At 39.8% G+C, this 20281-nt stretch overlaps 1 protein-coding gene across 1 annotated transcript in view; it reads right to left on the bottom strand.

The window, feature by feature from the left end:
- Nucleotides 1-1720: 1720 nt before the first annotated feature.
- The window catches only part of GMDS (GDP-mannose 4,6-dehydratase), a 360128-nt gene continuing 341567 nt past the window's right edge, over nucleotides 1721-20281 (bottom strand). Inside the window, exons 10-11 of the mRNA XM_089518792.1 lie at nucleotides 5093-5161; nucleotides 1721-2299 (exon numbers count right to left, since the gene is read on the bottom strand). Coding sequence (XP_089374918.1) covers nucleotides 2237-2299; nucleotides 5093-5161 — 132 coding nt within the window. The 3' untranslated portion in view covers nucleotides 1721-2236. The remainder of the gene's footprint in view (nucleotides 2300-5092; nucleotides 5162-20281) is intronic.

Here is a 20281-nt window from a genome sequence, read left to right as displayed (position 1 = left end):
ACAGTGCCGTGTCCTCCTTGTGGATGAGGCCACCCTGTCTCCAGAGAACCAAGGCTGGGCATGAAGTACTTGGCCAAATAAAAGCTAAAAATACTCATAGAAATGTAAATCTGTGCTTCTTAGTCCTGCTCCAAATGCAAGACGTTTGGGAACTTTTCCTGGAGAGAGAGCTGAAATAGAGGACATGTCCTGGAAAACGAGGATGTGCTTGGTTCCCCTCCAGAGGCCCCAGAGGCCAGCGCCAAAGCCAAGCCATTGGGAGGGAAAGGGCTGGCCTCCCTTGGTGGCCAAACAAGGGCCCAGCTTGTTCTCCTTTCCTGCCTCCCTGTTGCCTTCCACCTGCCTGAAGAGGCCAGGGGCTGCTTGGCTTTGCTGCTTCTCCAACAGCCTGTCGGGAACATCTGGTTCCAATTGGGATCCCCCACCCCTGCCAGCCCCCACTGCCCTCCAAGCATCTTCCTCGCCCAGCCTGGCCTCGCACCACACAAAAAATGACTTCTCCCTTTCTCTCTCTGTCTGCATCTACACTGCAAAGGTACCTGGGGAACGGGGACACAGCAGACTTAAGTTCAGTGGCTCACTCTCTCAAATGCTAGAAATTTGGAGCCTGGGGGGGGGGGGGGAAACAGAGTTCTTATACCCTTATTTTTCATCTACCCATAGATATCCCCCTCCACATATCCTGTAAGAGATTTTCTGGACTACAAGGGGTTCAATTTCTGCAGAGCTTGAAAAGATTAGGTTTCAAGGAATTTGGCCATTCTGGTGGAAGAATTCTGGGAATTGTAGTCTACCTCCACCCCCCATTTTGAAGCTCTGACATTTCACTTTTCTTGTATTAGGGAGTTCAGATGATAACCAGGTTCGTTCATGTCTTGTTCTAATGAAACCTCACTGTCAGGTGAGTTTTATAGCCTGGGCTCAGCCTCCAAACACAGACAGCTCCTTAAATGTCCACACTGCTTTAGTGTTAGGGAAAAGACTTAAGAAGGGAAGCGGAGTGATTGCTAGGTGGAAGCACCCACTGGAAGGGGAAATGTATGGTATCCACGACCTCTTCATAACCTGGATAATGTTGGCACCAAATGTCTTGAAGTCTGGATTTCCCTCCTCCCCTCTTAATCTTTTTAAGGCCATCTTTGTGGCTGCTTCAGGCTCCTATAGGTCTAATTATAGTAAGCAGAAACAGGATGAGATGTGAATAGTTCAGTTGTGCACAGGAATTTGGGTGCTGCACAGAGCAGCTTATTGTAGCAGGTTCCCCTGAATATGTACACACACAATTCTGTGTGAGAGAGGTGAAGGAAAAAAACTTGAGAACACCGCTACCCTGCCCCCAAGTCTGGTATAGAAATGTGTCAGCTTACTGCAGCAAAGGGAAAGGGTGAGATAGCTGGAAATCGTGTGGAGGAGCTTGACAGGATAGAGACAGGCAGGCATTATAACCAAAGACTAGTGGGAAACAACACAGTTTTGCTGCATTGTTCTTTCATCAAAAACATTGGCATGACCTTAAACATAATAATGACACACTGCTTTCAATGCAAAGATCCACCGAACGCCAGTAAGTCATTTCTACCTGACTTTTCCGACATGGAAAACACATTTGTAGAAAGCAGTATATAACTCACATGTGGATTGTGCATAACAAATTACCAAACCTCTAATCACAGTCTGAGTGATTAGGTAAATATTAAACAGGAGATGCAATGTAATGTTCAGAATTTAATATGATTCCGTTGGGTACATAAACCTAAATGTGACAGGATCCAGTAGTCTGGACACTCTTTTTTCCAGATCTTTCCTTCATGTCCCCTAACTCTGGAATGCAAGTGCAACTCATCCTCTCCCTATTCTACCCCTTCCCCCTTCACTTTATTAAAAATGCCCTGTGACATCTTAACATATGAAAGATGTATTTAATAGCAAAAGAAAATGATCTGGAATGGTAAGCTAACCTTCACCTTCTTATCTACACATCGGGAGAAAAAACAACACCATTTCATCCTACCCTTTTGCAAGGAATTCAAAGCCATGATACATGGTTGAGATTTGGAAAGGAAAACCCATCCATTGCACAAGCACAGGGAAATAAAATGGCAGCAAATCATCCAACACCCCCAGAAGTGATTGTCATCCCCATCCCCATGAATGTCAGCTGTGTGATTCATAATCGGGCCTCATTCCTAGAGCCTCAGCCATGAGGGACTGTGCAGGTAGGGAACAAGGAGCAGATTCATGCATTGGGGTTGTTCCTCATGAGTTCCACATCTGCTTTCACCATCTCCTTTACCAGCTCCTGCCAGAAGGAAGGAAAAAATACACACAAACACACAAGTTAGGAGCTCTCCATAGATTAAACACTATGTCCCCACAATATTACCTCCTTCTCTTCCAGAATCATTTGCTGTTGGAAGATTTTTGCATTCTCTTAGATAGATAGGGATTTCCTGCATGCAAACCCCCCCCCTCCATTCAAACTAACCTTGTGACTTAGGTCACTCCCCCTTTGGGACTAACATTCTCTCTCAAAGATTTTCTCCTGCACTACATGTTCTCATTTTCCTCCTCTCTCAACCTTTTTGGGAAAGATGGTGAGATAAAAGATTTTTTTTACCTGAACTATTCACTAGGTAGATTAGGATATAGCCTTTATGTATATATAGATTAAAGCCATTAGTAAACTTTTGTTTAAAGTACAAGCCACTTGTGTTGTTTTTGGAGTCAATCTCAGTTCTTAGGGAAGCATAGTTACTCTGCTACTCTGCTGATTTAAAGCGAGACCCTAACTTAGCTTTGGTATTTTTGACATTTAAATATTTTTGTTTCCTTATCAAAGGCTGAAACATTTCCCCCCACTAATTAGTATCCCCTCCATAGTGATCAGTTGTTCTCCTTTTCCAAGACATGCCCTACATTTCAGCCTTCAGTCCAGGAGGAATTCCAAAATGTTCTCCATTTTGAATATGATTAAGAAGCATGGATGTTTATTTATGAGTGTTTTTAGTCTGTAATGTCCCACATTTTTCTTGAATGTCCTACATTTTGTTGTGCCTTGTCCTCCTATTAGGGTTATGACATCTGGTAGGCTTGTATTCCCCCCAGTTTATGAAGGAATAGTCAGTTTATTTATTGTGCCCTCTAGAGCTGGTCCTATGGTTAGGTAGCAAAATTTTAAGGGACTAATTAAATGCCAGCAAAGTGTCATTTCTTTTGCTTATTTGATATTTTTGCCCCAACTACAGTGGGTACTATTTGGATTTTCAGCCTGAAGCAGCTCAGGCTCATTCTGCTACCAGGAATACACATTGATTTTTCTTAACTGACATCTTATTTTTCTGTTACTCATCAGAACTTAATCCTTCTTTTTTGGAGGATATTGTGCAGCCTGTCTGCAAATTCTTGGGCTTCAGAAAATGTAATACTGTCCCACAATAGTTTATTAATTACTATTGTAACTATTTTGTAGTAAAGTGCTGCATAAATTGCTCCAGTCAGTACTGAAAATGTTAACATGACAACTTCCTCTGTTCTGCTCACCAGCATCTGTCCCATTTTGTGATTTACAAAAAGTGTTGTGTTTTTTATAATTGACATTGGTTCTATACATCCATGATGCAGCTAAACATGCTTTGGATATGTCTGAAGTATTAAACCTGAAACATGCAACTGGAACCAGAGTTTGGAATTAATGTATTACTAGTAGCAGTGTTACTTTTAACACATTACAGTTGGCCCTCCACATTCACTGGGGTTAGGGTCACCGGACCTCCATGAAAGTGGAAAAACCACAAATAAAATTTAAAAGCCCACTATTTTTTTTAACTTGAAAGAAAACCTCTCTAGCAATCTCTAGGTCTTCCAGCGCAATTCTGTGGTCCACATCTGCCAGATGTTGACCAAAGAATTGTGCTGGAGGACCTACAGAGATTTTTTAAAAGTGATGTAAGTAATTTTTATTTGTCACCTCTTACACATTTGGGGAGATTTTAGGCATTTTTTATCATCAGTAGGATATAATTTTTAAAAGAAAATCCAAAATTCACAGTACAGTAACACCTTTATTGAGCCAACTAAGGTGCGTTACAGACCACCCAAAACGGGCGGTCTCGCGCCGCTGCCAGTTGCTCCGCGAGGGAGCCGCAGCAGCCAAACCGCGCAGCTCCCTCGCGGAGCAAAAAGAAGCCCCCAAATGGCGCTTCTTTCCACAGCGCGGATATGACGCTGCGAGGCGCCAATGGCGCACTCGCAGCATCATATGCGCTACACGATGTGCAGACGCAGTGTGTCCACTACGTAAACATGGCAGCCCCGTGTGGAACGGGCACCGCCATTTTGTGCGCGCTCTGCACGTATTAGGGTTAGGGGCATCAGGAAGTGACACCCCTTTCTAACCCTAGTACGTGTGGAGCACATACTTTATGCCCGTGTGTAACGGGCATAAAAATCACAAAATATGACATAAATCTGACACAAAATCACATGACGTGAGCTTTTGAAACTTCACTGGCTTCTTCATCAGGCAAAGATGTTAAAAAGCACAGACGAGAAGAAAAGTAGAGATGCTGAGTTGCAGGCCTACATTTTGTCTCTGATGTTATTTCTGTTGTCAGTTAAGATAGTCTGAAGGGATCTCAATGGCCTCTCCTCTTGGCCATATGTATTACCAGGGACAAAGGCCATTAGCAGCAGCAGATTAACTTCCATTGAGATCCTGGCTAACTCTGTCCTGTGCAGGGTTAAAAAAGTCTCCCCAAATACTGATGGGAACAAGTAAACTTCCATTGTAGTTTACTACAAAGAAGTATATTCAGGAAAATACTGAAGTCCAAATTTTGATTTTGTGTCCAGCTCCAACTCACAGAATTGCTTACAAGTGAGACAGACCAATTAAAGTAGTGAGTAGTGCAGTGAGCCTCTTCTATTGCTCTATACATGGATTTCCAGATTTTTACCTTTAAAAAAGCCCAAACTTTAAATGTTGTGAAATGTTACTTGTTTCTGCTGTAAATAGAGTACACATTTTAAAATGTTTGTGGAACGGGCCGCCATATCAAGAGTATGGAGAGAAGAAAAGAGAGAGAGAACTTACGTCAAAAGTGACTTTGGGTTTCCATTTGAGTTTTTGCTTTGCTTTTGTGCAGTCACCTTGTAGAAAATCCTATAGGAAAGGGTGGAGGAGAGAAAAACCCAGCATCTTTATTTGTTTCTTTTGTAACTATTTGTAGAGGAATTTGAACCTCTTTCTTTCTGTCATACTCACACACACAAACACACAGAGCTAATAATAATTTGTCTTTAACAGAATGAAAGCAAGGCCTCAGGCTGATTGCTTTCCAGGTTGCAGCAGCAGAAGAAAGACAACCTGATGGTTACAAAAGTGTTAATAGACATTACCTCCCCCTAACTTCATTACAGATGCCTCCATCCACTCATAGTTTCTGGACAGTGCTAGTGCCTCTCTGAAATTTTCAACAACCTTCCCTCTCCTTCTTTCCACATTTTGCAATCCCATTTGAAATACTGTGGCTTACAATTCACCAGGAGGCAGCACTTCAGAATAGTTCTTCAAAGCTTTCTGTATTTACAAGGCATTCTGCACATTAAAAATGAATGATTCTTGAATGGAGATGGTCTTGTTTTATGTTATCCCACAGTGTGCTACTGGTAGAACTATTTGAAATGAATGTATCCTACTGTGACACATTCTTACAGAAGTTAAAACAAAAAGTAAACTTGACACTATAATGTTCTTCAGGTACAATGCATGTGACCAGTGTTGATAAACCTAAGAAATGCCATGTGATAGATGAAACAATTATTATATATAAAATGGAGCTACTGAATGTTTCACTTTCTTCATTAAGGATAAAGATCTGTTCACAAGTCATCAGATACTAGGAAATTCACAACAGAAGAAAGTCAGTAATTGAAGAAAAGACTGATTAAAAACTCTTCTGATAAAGAAGGATTTTCTTTGTATTTACACTTACAGAGATTCAGAATATAGTCTAAACTTTACTTCTGAAAAAATATTCACACAAACTAGTGTCCTATACAGTGTGTACACCTCACTCTCACCATAACAGTCTTTGTCATGGGCCACCCCCTTTATTTCCACACTGTTGGACTGCTGGAAGGGAATCCTGTTAAGTTTAACAGTCACAGGCTGCAGATAGGTGTTATGATTTTGAAAATAACTCCAAGTAATACCTTTTAAACTGTATCACACTGCATGTGAATTTTGTTAATGCATACCAGAAATTAAGAAAGGCTGATGCAAGGTCATGTGAAAATTGTGTACAATGAGGTCTATCTATTCAGAGAGTGGAAATGCAACAACCAATTTAAAACTACCAACCTAAATCCATTTAGAATCTGGACAGCAGGATGTGTTACGACTCACGTTTGAGAAAATATGTATAGTATCTAGGATTTACAAAAATGGCTAAAATTCCTATGTGAATTCTTATTTGGTCCCATTATTAGTTATAAAGCATTCATTACCATCTAGTGGTAAAATTCATTACAAGAAGATATATTAGATATAATTCAATGATCCCTGAGCAATATGAAAGGTTGATTTTGCAGTGCTATGAAAAACAATAATTACAACCTGAAAAGGACAGTTGCAAGGGGGAATGGGGAATAAAAACCACTGTTCAGCTGCATTATTAACATGGTTCATGAAATGTGATATGGACCTATTTTGCTTCTAAATCTTGAACTGGAGCCTACATGCCAGTCCAGGAACCGAAAGAGACTTTGTGCCAGCATTTTGCTTTCCTGAGGCAAAATGAGATCAGAACAATTCTGAAAGGTGAAGATGTGCCCCCCCCCCTCTAAAAAAGTGGGGAGGTATCAAAATCAAAAGCCATCTGACCAAGCCAAATGCAGTCCCACCAGTCTTCCGCTTCTGCTGGCATTCAGTACAAAATGATTTTGAGTTCAAAGCACCATCTAGTTTGCTGTTTATTTGTTCTACAAAATGGTTTTGCTTTGTTGCCAATGGACTCTAAAAATACTCAAGATATTGGGGGCAAGACTGAGGCTGGGAGGGGGGGAGCAGAGAGGAGGAAATCCCACAGACAACTTTCTGTAGAATTCACCATGATATGAATGGAGACAGATGCAAAGAACTCAACAAAAATACCAGGCAGCATTCTTGCTTTCACTAATTTGTCAGTAACTGAAAAACCAGTGAAGTGTTCTGTTTTTAAAGTATATCTTTTAGAACAAAATAATCTGTATCTTTATGTTCTGTGAAAAGGAAAATAATGCTTACCAATTACAAATGTAAAATGTGAGTTACAACCTCTGCTTGGAAAACCAGCCTATGGAAAACCCGAGTACTTGGCAAAGCAGCTGAGAGCCAACAGCCAAATTGTTGCTGTTTTAACACTACTGTACAAATCTCCCACAGATTTAAATTCACTTAACTGTGATATGATCTCTCTAGGACAGGAGAAAAAGTGAGTTTATCTAGCAAGGCTTTTAAAAAACCATCCTCCCATTTTGTAATTGCAGTCTTAAGTGTCAAATACTACACAATTACATTTATTTAACATGATCTTGGCATTTTGATTTGATGATCTTAGTAAATGCACATACTTTTGCATCAAAGAACCAATTGTTGAGTGTGGTCTGGAAAGAAAGCAATGAACATTGAAGGAAAAAATGCAACCATTTCTATGTCAATATCCCATTTCCTGAGTTCTGGATCTAGGTGTCATCATAGCTTTTATTTTAGCTCATTAGGTGAATGATCTGGTTACACTATGCAATGTATTACTGTTTAATTCAATTTTCTTAGCAAAGCATTTTGGAACCATCAGAACAATTCCAGGGTGTTGCTAACAGAATTCCAAGAAGGGATGTGTTTTGTTTATTTGTTTGTCAGAAACTTAAACCTAATCCTGAGACTTCCCGCAGTGGCTGGAAAGTACAAAGAGAGACGTGTAAACAGGTAGGCTTCCCGCAGTGGGTGGAAAGCACAAAGAGAGACGTGTAAACAGGGAGGCACGTACAATGGCACAGTATAGGGTGTTATAGCTGACACATCACTGTTTTACTGAGAACACAGGCAAACAGACAGGGTAATTTCCTTGAGGACATAATGAAACCAGTATTAAGTTCTGTCCAAAGAAGGGATTTTGTTTTAGTGGTAGTGATTGTTGTTTTACCCTGTCCTCAACCACTCTGTTCAAGTCCTGCAGGCTTAGGGCCAACACATTTTAATTTAATGTGTGCCCATATACAAGAAACTCACAGCAGAAGTCAACAGATCAGTCAGTATTGCAGAAGAACTGATAGTGCTTACTCAAGAATTTTATGGAACCATTTTCCCCCCTTCTTCAGGGACTGTGCACTTAAATAACCTTAGCTCCCAAATTTGTATGTCACTGGTTTCATGAAACGAATATTGTAAAGGTTGGTGAAACATTTGAAATGGGGAAACTTGAAAACCTACATTTGTGTTTGTATGAGCTTTTTGGACCCTTTGCATGTCATGTCTTGTAGGCTGGTGCAATGTCATTTTGTTCCGGTCTTCATATGCGTTTGTTTTGTCTTGATTGGTTTGAATGGGTCTATCACTGTGGTTTGGCCCCAAACATAATCTTTTAGGAGCCAAGGACCTGCTAGATAGAAATGCTTCTGAAAGATTTGTGCCTGTTCTTCTCAACAGTCTGTCATCCAGCTTGCAAAACGTGGAAGCAGAGGTAGTTTCTACAGTTTGAAATCGGACCAAGTTGGAAGTTTCTAGCTGAAACTAAGGGGGAGACTTGAGATTTGATTATACAATAATCACCACTGCCATCCTCCTGCTCCTGCTCTTCCGACAATGTGGCACATTTCAAGCAGCATCATATTTTGTAGCTGTGCTACTGTGATCCAATCTATTACTATTTCATTGCCCAGACCTCACTGATTCCTGGATTCTTGGGTAGAGGGTGACAATAATCATGACAACAACAACAACAACAACAGCAAGTCTGCCTGGGACTCAAGGTGGCTTACAAAACATAAAACAGATACAGCTAAAAGTACACATCATATAAATGTTAAAATATAATGAAACTATCAATAGAATTAAGAAGCAATCACAAGCATGCCAATTAAAAAGGAAACACAACAAATCAAAACAATTCAGATGTTACTGAAGGTGTTTTTCCCATATACAAAGGCCTGCAAACCAAAAAGTCTTAATTTGTCTAAAAAAATATCAAGAAGGGTTTAGCCCTGCCAGGAAGGAAGGTCCAGAGCCTGGAAGCCAACACTGGAGAAGCAAACATCATATATCTGGGGATCTGGTGCTGTATGAATGGATTTGTTACTTGCCAAATGAATACATGCTTGTTTCAAATAAGTACCGCTTTCCTATTTGAAAATGAAACTTTATAAGGATGCCATACATTTCTTTCATGGTGGTCTTATCTGAAGGAAATTAAACCTCATACTGTTGCCCTAAATATCTATCATTCTACAATGGGAAATGTGTAACAATACAGTAAATATCTGCATCATCTGTGGATCAGCTGCTTTGTTGTTGTGTGCCTTCAAGTCAATTCAGACTTATGACAATCCTAAGGCAAACAGGGTTTTGTTGAAAAGATTTCTTCAAAGGAGGTTTGCCATGGCTTTCCTCTGAGGCTGAGAGTGACTTGCCCATGGTCATCCAGAGGGTTTCCATGGCCAAGCAAGGATTGGAATCCTGGTCTCCCAGGCTCTCAGTCAGCTACTACACATCTGTAAAGCATCCATTCCCAGACGGGTGTCCCAAAAGTTCAATACGAATCACCCCAGCCAGCATGGCTACTTAACAGTCAATTATGGAAAAATACAGTTCAATGTATTTTACCTGACAAGGCTGGAATCTAAAAGGAAAAGCAGCATCTTTAGGAATTTGAAAAGGACATCTATGAATGGCATTCAGTTTTAATTTTCCCCCTTCATTATTTTTGAAAAACAAAATTGAAGAACAAGCAGAATACCAAGGCGATGGAGAAGAATGGGTATGAATTTTGTTCTTCAACTATATTTATTTTAATGTAGTGCAAGGTGGCTGATCTCTGCTCTTGGAAGAACAGCTTTTCAAAAACGTGTTTTAGGAGAGCAGTTTTATGAAAAGCCCCAAAGACGAGAAACTGCCAGCATTCCTACTCAGTTGAGATATACAGTGGGGTTCAGTTGCAATTAAAAGTTGTTATGTATAGGAAGCAAAAAGCATTTCAAATCTTTTAAAAACTTGCATATAAATCATCATTATTTTTTGTGGCAGGCTGTGTGTGTGTGTGTGTGTGTGTGTGTGTGTGTGTGTAATAGTGATGACTTCCATTAGGAGTTGATTCTGAAAGGTGCTGAGCTTCTAAGCTCTCCACTGCTTTCAAGTTTTGTTGACACTCAGCACATTTTAGGATAAGATCCCATTAAAATGCTTCCATGATACTGCTAAGTCAGTAAGAAATGAGGGAAAACAAAAACATCATTCACCCCAAACCTGTCTGTTAATTTTCATTCGGGTATCTCAAAAAAGTGAAGGGACATGGATCCTGAAAAGTAATAAACATACGCTTGATGATAATGGTAATGAATAGCCTTCGGCCCACATTTCCCACCGTACTGCAGTATATCAGCACAAATCGAAGCTGAATCCAGACCTCTCCTTTAGTGACAGGGAGTGATAAGAGACAAGCAAACAGCCAACTGTCTGGTTTGTTCAGGAAGTTAGGAACTGGTGGCATTGTCCATCAGAGGGGCCAAGAGAATGCCGTCAGTATTAAAACAATACTTCATATCAAACTCAGGGAAAGAGAGACAGTCAACAGGGGCTTTGACAAGCACATTGACAATGGAGATAAAATGGTCAGTGGAGCAAAACAGAGGGAGTTGGCAGTGTGTATCCTGTGCCATTTGGCGTTTAAATGCTTTGATGGAAACAGTGCACATGTTAATCAACACAGAGACATAAAGCATATCTATCTCTTTAGAGAGCATATGGAGGTGTTATCTTTGTGCTTATGTCAACCAAATCACAGGGCCAACAATATAAATATAGGCAAAATTATGTGACTGCTTCTCTTGGCCAAAAATTGTTCCCTACTCAGACAGTTCTCCAGTGGGAAGACTACTCCATAGACCCTACAGTCAGCAATACTGATTTCAGCAGGCTTCAGATTAGCCCATTAAGACCATCTTTACATCAGGAAGGAAAGTGTTACTCTTAGTTATGTTAAACAAAAGGAAAAGCTGTATTCCCAGTACAGATGAGACAGAAGTGATTTTAACTTTTCTCCTGCTCTCTCATTATGGAAACATACGGTTCAATTCATATTACATGGTGATGTGGTCAAGTTACCACGAGATGGTTTTATTACATCAGTTCCATGGGGAGAATTTATTGTTTGAATTGGCTGGCACTTAATAACAGCTGGCCACCTTTCTGTCAATCAGAAATTGTCAGTTCACTCTCATGTATTTTTTTATTTAGACAAAGAACATCTTCATTGCATGCAAATGACATGGTGACATCAATATGTAGTGAGTTTTTCACATCCTAAATTAACCTAATGCCCTTATCACTAGTACTGCCGTTTAGAATTATAAATTTTGCCTCCCAGTTTTTTAGTAAATAAATATGCTTCTTTCTCAATTTTATGGAGAAATTATAGCTTGGCATGGATCTGAAATTCCAAATTCTGCAGATCATTTAACAAAATCTACATATTGTTAATAAATGGCATTGGTTTACATTATTATTCTTATTGTTAAAGCTGCCACTGTTATTTAGCAACCACTATTTCTCTGTGCAGATCCACCACTGATACCACTCTAGTATGTCCCCCCATATGACTGCATTTCTACCTCCTTTGCCTGTTCCCTTGATTCAGCCCACCTACATCATGGTTAGAGAGCCAGAATAGACTTGAGGCCTCAGTGGTGGATTAGGACTCTGGGAGATAAGGTTCAAATCCCTGTTCAGCCATGGAACTAGGCAAGTCACATTCTCTCTGGCTAAGAGGAAGGTAATGGCAGACCACCTCTAAATAAATCTTGCCAAGAAAACCCTAGCAGAGGGTCCTCATCACCATAAATCAGAGCTGACTTGAAGGCACATAACAACAAACATAATAAACAACACTTTTTCGACTTGGAGATTATTGATTTCTCAGATGATTATTACAAGGAATAGTATCTTGGCATACTAAAGTTACATCTCTCGAATGAAACAGCTACCTCAGGGCCCTAAACATCTTCCCAAATTATGTACTTGAAGCATCTCTACTTGATACATCTTGTATCTATGAGAGTGATGGATTGACCTGCTATTTGCTCCCTTCAAACTCTATGATGCTGTGAATATATAAAGCTCTTCCCCAGCACTGCACTTAATCATGGAAAAATGTCAGATTCTGGAGCTTCCAATACATGATAAATGATGTCACTGTGTTCTCACGGTACTCATAAAATTCAGTCTCTTAGATGCTTTAGAAGTATAAAGTCTGACGAACACAAGCACTTTAAAACATGTAGAGGGAGTCACAAGGTTGTGATTTATATGGATATCTTGCCTCAGTATATTTCTGAGGTGGGAGATATTTTCTCTTGACATTTCTGATTAATAGTTACAAGTCTTCCTGTCCCTCCTATAATCACACAAGGACAGTTTATGTTTCTGTGAATCTGGGAAGTGTGAAAACAGGCAAAAACATGAGATCTTTTCCTCAATGGAAAATCATGCTTTAGCAAAAATACTTGCTGTTTATTAGTTTTTGATAATCAACAACGCATCTTGGCAGAAGGTTTTCCATGATTTTCAACAATAATGTGTAAAACTAAATATACTTCTTCTATAACCGCTGAACATTTCTAATAGGCTTTTCCCTGCATTGACTACCTTGTTGCAAAGCATACGATGAACGAAAGGGTTAAGGTAAAAGAAGGCGGGATAATTTTGTATTTGGAACAAGTCTCCAAAACGTATCCCTCAGCATGATCAACAAAAGAGGAAATCCAAGCAATGGCCTTTCACATGACATCATAAAAGCCTAATTTATCACCAGCCACCAAACATCTAGAAAATCATAACATCCTTTCAGGAAAGCCATGTGCAAAATAATCAGATCTACTTTGATGACAGCTTTAATACGCGAGTCCAAGTAGGACACTACAAAGAGTAACCCTTTGCAGGTGCTTGTTTACGGATAAGCGTGTCTTCACAGAGCTTCTCTTACACTTCTGTTGCATTCTTCATCCCAAATAATATTTCCTGCTTCTCCTTCTATAGATACGATGTTCCTAATTATTACTATCAAAGTGAGATTCCAGCCTTCATATTCCATATTTAGAATCATATTTAGAGACCTGCAAGACTAAAATTGACCACATTTGTATAAAGTGGGGGATCACTCAACACAGAAACAATTCTTTAGCAGCATGAAGCTCTCAGCTGTATCATTCTTGAATCCAAGGACAAAATGGGGTAACACTATTTCCTCTGCCACAGAACTCTACAGACAGATAGCAGAATTGTAACTACTTCATGCCAAGGAAAGTCTCTATTTGTTGAACAAGAAATTTTAAATGAGAAGGCTGACCTAAAACTAATTGGATAAAGTTCCAGATATAAACCTGTACCAAAATACTCCTGGGCTAACCCAAGTCATTTGCTGTCTGAGGTAAACAAACAAATAAATAAGATGCAATCCTATTCTCCATTCCATTTCAATAAACTGATAGATGGACCTTACTTTAGCACAGGGAACGGAACAGGGTCCTCCACAGTAATACAGCTCTGTCTGTATGAGGGGAAAGACTGGGCAGGCCCTCAAGAGGAGCAGTTGTGGGGTGCCACTGTCTCCTGTCAGCATCTGTCACTTGTGGTGGTTTTTTTTTTTTTTTTGGACATGGATTTTAGCTGATATCTAGTTATGCCACTGCATTAGGACAAGTCCAGTTGCACTAGCAGTTGTTTTCAGAATTAACACAAAGGTGGCATGCTACACAGGTTTTTTTAAACTACAAAAGCAGGTAGCTAAGGAGTTTCAAAGTTATTTGCACAACTAGTTGCAGCACTTTCTGCACAATCTCTGATCCAGATGGTTGTGCAATCAGTTCCACAGCCCTCTATGCAGCTCCTTCATGCAACTGCTTACAGAAAGCTGCAACCCAATGCAACTGTGCTAGCAGGGATTTTCACTCCACTAACGTATCAATGAGGCCTTAATACCCTGGCTAGTACTTGGATGAAAGACTACTGATGAATACTATGTGCTATAGGCAATATTTCAGAGAAAGGAACTGGCAAAGCCACCTCTGAGTATTCCATGCCTAAGAACACCCTATAAAATTCATTGGGTCCTCATAAGTCGAAAGACAATACACACACACACCATGAAAGAGAAATTCAACACAGGCTACACTGCAGAATTAATGCAGTTTGACATCGCTTTAACTGTTATTTTAATTAATTAATATGTTAGCTTTCTCCTAACTTGGACCTAAGGCAGCCCACAAAAGCTTTAAAAACAAAAACAAAACAAAAAAACAGCAATATCATGGCTCTATTGCATGGAATCCTGAGATCTGTAGTTTGTTGTGGCACCAGAATATTCTGACAGTGAAGGCTAAATATCTCACAAAGCTACAGATCCCAGAATTATGTAACATTGAGCCTTGGCAGTTAAGGTAGTGCCAAAGTGCAGTATTTCTACAGTGTAAATGCAACCTTTGGGCAGGTCTACACTAGCCAGAATACTTTGGGCTACCCATGGAATATTCTGGCCCCAAAGCTGCCCTGAATTCCCCCCGTCACCTGGGCTCCCTGAAATGATACGAAGTTGCTGTCTACAAAGAGTCCCACTGTGCTGCCTGCCGCTGCCTTCTTCAAAGGCCAAAAATATGGTGCCTGGTGTTGATCACCTTGTTGTGACCTCAGTGGGAGAGACCCATACTAGTGTAGGCAGTGCTCCAGATTTTTTGGGAAGATCCTGAGCAAATGGTCAGTCTTTTAAATTTGCTTTAAAGCAGGGATGGATTGGATTCACTGTGGGACTGCCCTTTGCATGTGTAGACAGTTTGCAGTCGAATTAGGCCTTTGGCCCCTGAGTTGTGGACAGGGTGTGACATGTGGTTGGGGGGGGGACCAGTACATTTGTCCCCTGTAGATCTGCCCTTAGTCTCTCATGGGAGTAAATTCCTAGTCTAGGAGCAGCCACTGAGAAGGCTTCTCCAATCTTCTCACCAGGCATGCCTATGATATTAGTGGGACTATTCCTACAATCCAAGGAAATGTCTGCAATAGAGGCATCTGTCACAGATGATTTAGTTACATGGTCTTTGCCTAATGCCTGATGCAGCTTTACTGGAGACTAAGGTTGCATCTGCATAGCAAAAATAATCTGGTTTGACACCACTAACTGCCATGGCTCAATAATATGCAATTCTAGGTACATACTTTGTTGTGGTATCAGAGCTCTCTGACAGGAAAGGCTAAATGTCTCTCAAAAATACAGTTCCCAGAATTCCATCGCACTGAGCCATAGCAGTTAAAGTGGCATGAAACTGGATTATTTGTGCCATGCAGGTGCAGCCTAAATTAAAGATAACTGCATCACTGTTAATTAAACTCTATTATACTTTATAAGATTTTTTAAAAAAGAAAAATTGTTTTACAGTACTCTTTACTGTTTTACCTTGAGCTCAGAAAAAGAAGTACAGTATACTTTTAACTGGTCTTTTAAGAGGGTACTAAAATCACCAACACAAGCTCAGTCTAGTCAGTAAACAGTGATCTAAATAAAAGCATATTAGAGATATACTCAGTCTTGAGAAGCTTATCAAGTTAGATTCAACAATGTAAAAAACAACAACACACACTCCAGGGTCTCCTAGTACAGATGTGGCCAATGGCATAGTTCCTTATCACCTAATCATCACTTCTGATTTTAGATGATGACTTTGTGATAAGGCCCTACAGAGTTAGCTCTGTTCACAAGGTGCTGGACCTTTAAACATCCCATGAATATTGTGGGATAGACCTATGGAAAGGTTGTGGTTTATGTTAGGGTTCAGAAAGTGGAGGACAAAATCATGATGAACAGAAATAACAGCTAGCGTTAGCAAAATTATTAAACCATGTGGATTCATGTTCAAGGTTTAAAAACCACAGACTGCCAGAAGCTAAGGAAGAATGACATCAAACAGATTACTACCATTATTGTATTATGTTCTTTTATTCTTACTGTGTCACAGATGTTACGGGACATGAGTGAAGGCAGAATGAAGATTTCTACAGAGCATGGGCTGGATTTCGAAAGGCTGCTAATTTTCATGGGCCCTGCCTGCATGGACCAGGGTGGTTCTGGGGCAGCCTGGAGTATCCTGGTTTCGGATCTGCCCTGATCTCACCCCCCTCCTCATTACCTGTCCCTCTGTTTCTGTGCCTTAGCGGCTATCTACACGGGTATCTCACTGAGCAGCCCGGTGTATCTGCCGCTACCAAGGGTCACTGGCTTCTGAGCAGGTCATTTTACTTTGTTTTAAGATTGTAATACCCCAGTTCCTTGGTGCTGAATGTGCTGGATTGTCCAGACTACGTGCACCAGAAATGGGGTTTGGGCTGTACATAGGATGGTGCCAGAATAGGCGAAAAAGAACCTTTTGGTCCATACAGACAGTGCCTTAGCTGAACTTTTTAATACAACATTCTCCCACCTTCTCTCTATCTTAAGTCAAAGGTTCCCTGTTATCTCACCATTAAATAGAATCTAGCTATGACCACACTGTACTTATCTTTTTGGTCTAGAGATTTTACTTTCCAGGCTATTTAGACTATGGATATCTGCACTTTCCATTTTTCTCCTGGCAGCCTTATTGGGTACATCCATGCTAAGATCTAATCAATAAGCCTCACAGTTGTAAGAATGTGCTCACAGATATGTGTTATTAAAATATTTATACGCTCCACTACTTTTTCAGGGCATCAGCATCATCACAAAATGAAGACAGTGTACATGTCAGTCTGTCCTCTCTATGAACTCTTAGTTTAAATACCTTCAACTGAAAAAGGCATTTTTGATCCACTATAAAAAAAATCTTGATTTTTTTCACCCTCCAGCAAATGCAAAAGAACATTTCACAAAAGGAAAAACTGTTAATTTCAAATGCTTCTGCCCAAATTACTCTTATGTTCAGAAGAAACAGCAGCACAGGAGCATTCTCCAGGTTTTTTAAAAAGAATAATGGACATTCAGGCTGTATCTATACTGCACAATTAATGCAGTTTGACACTGCTTTAACTGTCATGGTGCAATGCAATGGAATTCTGGGATTCATAATTTTGTGACCTATTTAGTCTTATCTGCCAGAAAGCTCTGGTGCCACACCAAACTACAAATCCCAGGATTCCACAGCATTCAGCCATGGCAGTTAAAACCATATAAAATTGCATTAATTCTGCAGTATGGCAGCAGACTGAGTGGGAAGAGATCCCATCTGCTTTACTTTCATGTTGTCTGTGTGCTTCATCACAAGTAATAAGTTCCCTTTTTGATTTTCAATCAATCAATCAGTAATTTATTTCAGCCAACAAGCCATCAACATCAGAATATATATAAAAATATAAAACATATAGAGCATTTAAAGTATTTAAAACATAAAAACATTTTAAAACATCCGTGTATTTTAATGTTTTTATGTTTTAAATACTTTAAATGCTCTATATGTTTTATATTTTTATATATATTCTGATGTTGATGGCTTGTTGGCTGAAATAAATTACTGATTGATTGATTGATTGATTTTCAACCTTCATACCCTCTGACTGTTCTCAGTTTGCAAGGACAATCCTGTCGTCACACATTGTCTCCTATCTTCAGCTGCTATACCCCAGTTTTTGTACCCTCCTCCCACTTTCCCCCTTGGTGCTCAGTTTACTTCAGTTGTTTGAAACTAAGTTCAAAGTGCCATTGTAGTTTTCACTCAATTCCCATAACTCAGCAGGGGGGAAGAGGAGAGCCAACTGCCCTTCCCAGTAGGCTCAGGCAAAGTCAAACTGTTGCAGCCCCTCCTAGCTTCCATGTTCCTCCATGATAATAACTTTTGCCAGGCTCTGATGTTGCTTGCCTACACGTGTCCCAATTTTCATCTAATAAATATTGGAGAGTATGATCTCTTGAGATATTTCATTAAATTAGAGAGTCCAGGGGTTGTGGGGTCAGAGTATCAGCATGGAAAAACCAATTTGCAGAGCATTATTAGAGACAAATTTTAATTTTTTCTGCATTGTTTGCTGGCAGGTGGGGAATCTGAGTGAGCGGATTGCTCCTCTATGCCATCCAGAGAATGACTGCCATGCTTCCACCCCAAGTTTTTAAAAACTAAAGTAAAATTTTAAACTAAAAATGCTCATGCATGCCCTTCAGGGTGCTGGAGCAATTTTGTTATGCCCCTCTATGCCCAGGAGATGCCTTTTTAATACCAGGAAGTAAACCAAATGCTAGCTTTTATAAAAACATGGGGTCCTGTGGGCCTCAAAAATGCTCTTGGGGGGAGGCACATGGATTCTTTGATCTTATTGTGGATTACTGTATTTGCTGTCGGCTCCCTGGCTGCCCTACACACAATCGAAAAAGAAGTGTTTTCTTGGTATTCCTAGATCCTCCAGTGCAATTCTCTAGTTGATCAAAAGTCTTATAGGTGCTGGAAATGTAGAACTGCCCAGAGAAGTGTTCTCTCAGGTTAAAAAATAGCACCCTGTATTTGTGTTTTACCCCACTTTCACAGGGATCCTGTACCCACTAACCTATGTGAAAGTTGATGGCTGACTGTCTTTGTTGTTGTTGTTATGTACCTTAAAGTCAATTCTGACTTACAGTGACACTATTTTAGGGTTTTCTTGGCATGATTTCTTTCAGAGGAAGTTTGCCATTGCTGTTGCCTTCCTCCAAGACTGAGAGAGAATGGCTTGCCCGAGATCCCTCTAAGGGTTTCCATGGTTGAGCAGCCTTTGTCCTTCGGGGTCCTGGTCCAGCACTCAAACTACTATACCGCACTGGATCTTTAATTATATAATTCCTAATTAATTTATCCCTAATTAATAATAATGCTTACTAGACAGTTCTGTTGCAGCTACCTATCATATAGTATTTTTTTTAGGTAGGGCATATCACATCTCAAATAGCTTACCTCACACAACCAGCAATCCCCAAAGTAATGTTTAATATGGGTTGTAGATTACCAGAGTGCATTTCAGAATATAGCAGGAAACCATTGTTATGTTCTGTGGTTTTGCTGCCAATTTTTAAGGTATGACATGAATTACAGACTGAGAACCAAACTGCTTTTTAAAAAACAGTTATGGGATATTTCGTCTGTGCAAATGAAGTCCTTGATGGATATTATGAAGTGATCATCAGTAAACAGCAAAGAACAGAACAGCAAATAGAGCTTGTTTTCCAGTAGGACCTGTCTTTTCAAATTGCTTATTCTGGTAATGAAAGTCACGTGTTTCAGTAACATGAAATAGTTAATATCTTTATTAGGAACATGAGCTACCTTGTGACGATGTAATTTTGCTTGCTGCTGCCTGTATGCCATGGCTGGCTCAGTTCTATTCTTTCTCAGTGCTTACTTCTTGCACAGTTTAGGACAATGTTAGTAATACAGCGAAACACAATCTATATAGTTAAAAAGAATTTAAAATGTGTTAGAGACTCTTCTTCTAATTCCTCTCAATTCTTCTCTACTGTTTTTTAAATGATTTCCTTCTGCAAGATCTTTCAAAGCACAAACAAAAGGTAGGAGAAAAATGCTAGACCTGACAAGAAAAGCACCAATTAAGTTGTTCTCTGAGCTACTGCAATCTTGTAATTAACTGCTTAGGGCAAAGAGACGTGTTTCTCCTTACAAGCTTTTGAGTGAAGCCAGCAAGGCATGTAAGCAAAGAATTTGGTATCTTCTTTGATTGGGAGCAAATTAATGCAGATTACATCTCATCTTTCTTTTCCAGTTTACACCCTGTGTATACTGACTGATCAGAATGTGTTCCACACCCATATGCTCATCAAACATGGACAGCTCATACCACAAACACAAACATCTCTAGGTCACCATTCTTAGATGTATTTAGGCAATGGGTTCTTTCTGTCAGAAGTATCTAGAATGAATTTTTCACTTATCTATGTAATGTGAGGAGCAAAACATGGGAGAAAATCTCTGTACCATACCAAGTAAAATAAAGCAAATTTATTGACTTTGGGAATAAGTACTAATGTATGTTACA

The sequence above is a fragment of the Sceloporus occidentalis genome, unplaced genomic scaffold (assembly GCF_023333645.1).
Source record: "Sceloporus occidentalis isolate IW3139 unplaced genomic scaffold, rSceOcc1.0.p SCAF_3, whole genome shotgun sequence".
Lineage (NCBI taxonomy): Eukaryota > Metazoa > Chordata > Lepidosauria > Squamata > Phrynosomatidae > Sceloporus > Sceloporus occidentalis.
This window is presented reverse-complemented; position numbering and strand designations above follow the sequence as displayed.